Source organism: Sphaeroforma arctica, assembly GCF_001186125.1.
Source record: "Sphaeroforma arctica JP610 unplaced genomic scaffold supercont1.1344, whole genome shotgun sequence".
Classification (NCBI taxonomy): Eukaryota; class Ichthyosporea; order Ichthyophonida; genus Sphaeroforma; species Sphaeroforma arctica.
In genome coordinates this window covers 6384-7967 of record NW_014039214.1, presented here as the reverse complement: position 1 = coordinate 7967, position 1584 = coordinate 6384, and the positions used below count along the sequence as shown (strand labels likewise).

At 44.4% G+C, this 1584-nt stretch overlaps 1 protein-coding gene across 1 annotated transcript; it reads right to left on the bottom strand.

Moving 5' to 3' along the window:
* Positions 1-1335, bottom strand: SARC_10671 (hypothetical protein; the record flags this gene model as incomplete). The annotated part of the gene is made up of 2 exons (XM_014295278.1): positions 1-688; positions 1268-1335. Coding segments are annotated over 2 exons (271 nt in total), but the record flags the coding sequence as incomplete, so codon positions are not given.
* Positions 1336-1584: the final 249 nt, after the last annotated feature.

The window sequence follows — 1584 nt, the reverse complement described above, 5'->3', positions numbered from 1 at the left end:
CTGGTATACTCGCTCATTTGTCAGTACAGGGTACTTCACTACAGGCAGCGTTGTACTTGTCGTTCAGCTGCAGCCCGTAAACCACCATGGGCTGACCACAGCGCAGCTCACTTCTACTAAGCCAAGTACCACAGGGCAGCTCACTACTACTAAACCAAGTCAGTTTAACACATCCATGGTGTGTGCAATACACACTCGTGGATATGCGCTGTATGGATCCGTATGTCTTAGCTAACAATGCACTTCGTGAAGTATTCGTTATGCGACTTGTATCAGTGGTCTCGTGATTTGACGTATACTGAACCGTGCCGTACTTGTTTTGTTGTACGTTGCTGACCAGTCGACTCGTACCAGATTGGGGTTGTCGTATCCAATCGTAACGCAGATGTTATTCAACCCTGGTCTTGTACCTGCTTGGGTTAGCCGTAACCTTTACCGTGAGGTAGCTAACCATATGACTCGTATCGGATTGTATTTGTCGTATATTAAATCGTGAAGTAGTTGTTATACGACCCTGACCAGTCGTCGCGTACCGGCTTGGACTTGTCGTATGTGTGCAACCCATCGACTATGAACTTGTACTCGTACTCTCCACAGCGTAGGTCTATCACCGCGTAGTGCTGGTCAAAATCCCACACGAGTGGAATGGGTCGCCGCCACTGGTCCCATGAACCGATCACTTCCACCTCTGAGTAGGTAAGGTAGTGTAGGTATGGTACAGGAGTTGAGGAGTGATGCCAACGTTATGTTAGCTGTTTATTAACTTGCGTACGGTGATTGGAGAGTATATCATTTGAGAAGTGATTGCAGTGCGTATCAATTGAGAAGCGCTTGCACAGTTAGTCAACCGGGCAGTTATTGTAAAGAGTGTCTGTGAGTGATTCGACAAAAAGATATACGGATTATCAAGGCTGGCTTCTGTCACCGTGAGTGGTACTTGTCCAGTATGGAATCCGGAGACACACACAGAGCGACCCTTTCTGCGGCCTCGTCTCACTGCCTGGGAACAATCCCGCGAGAAACCATAGTACGAACTAAAAATAAACCAACACTAATATAGAATCAACATGCTCTTAGCTAGAGTAGAAATCAAGTTCAAGCACTCGAGGTGTACAGGGACACTAACAATAAAGTACAAATATAAAAGAATACATACACACGGGTCTGAAGCAGGCAATAGGCGCATGGACAAACAAAGCGAAGCACACTCACAACGACCCAGATCCGTAGAATACATATCACGAGACAAGCAAAGTACAACACATACGTGCGTATCGACTACCGGACCAGGCTATGAAGACGTTCCGCCGACCTTCTTCAGAATAAATCACTTGCTGCTAGTGTGATGAAGTGGAGAACAAAAGACGAGAAGAAGTAAGGATGGGGTATTGAGTCTCAAAATGGTGTACTGCACCTACGAGTGTGGATATAGCTATATGTATCATTGAATATAGGAATATAAGGTATAATGCATAAATGTATGGATATCTTCATGTATAATCAATATAGGTGAAGCGATTTGATATCTATCTCAGAAACATTTACTCACGGGCATATGTATATTTGTATGTTTGTATATATATA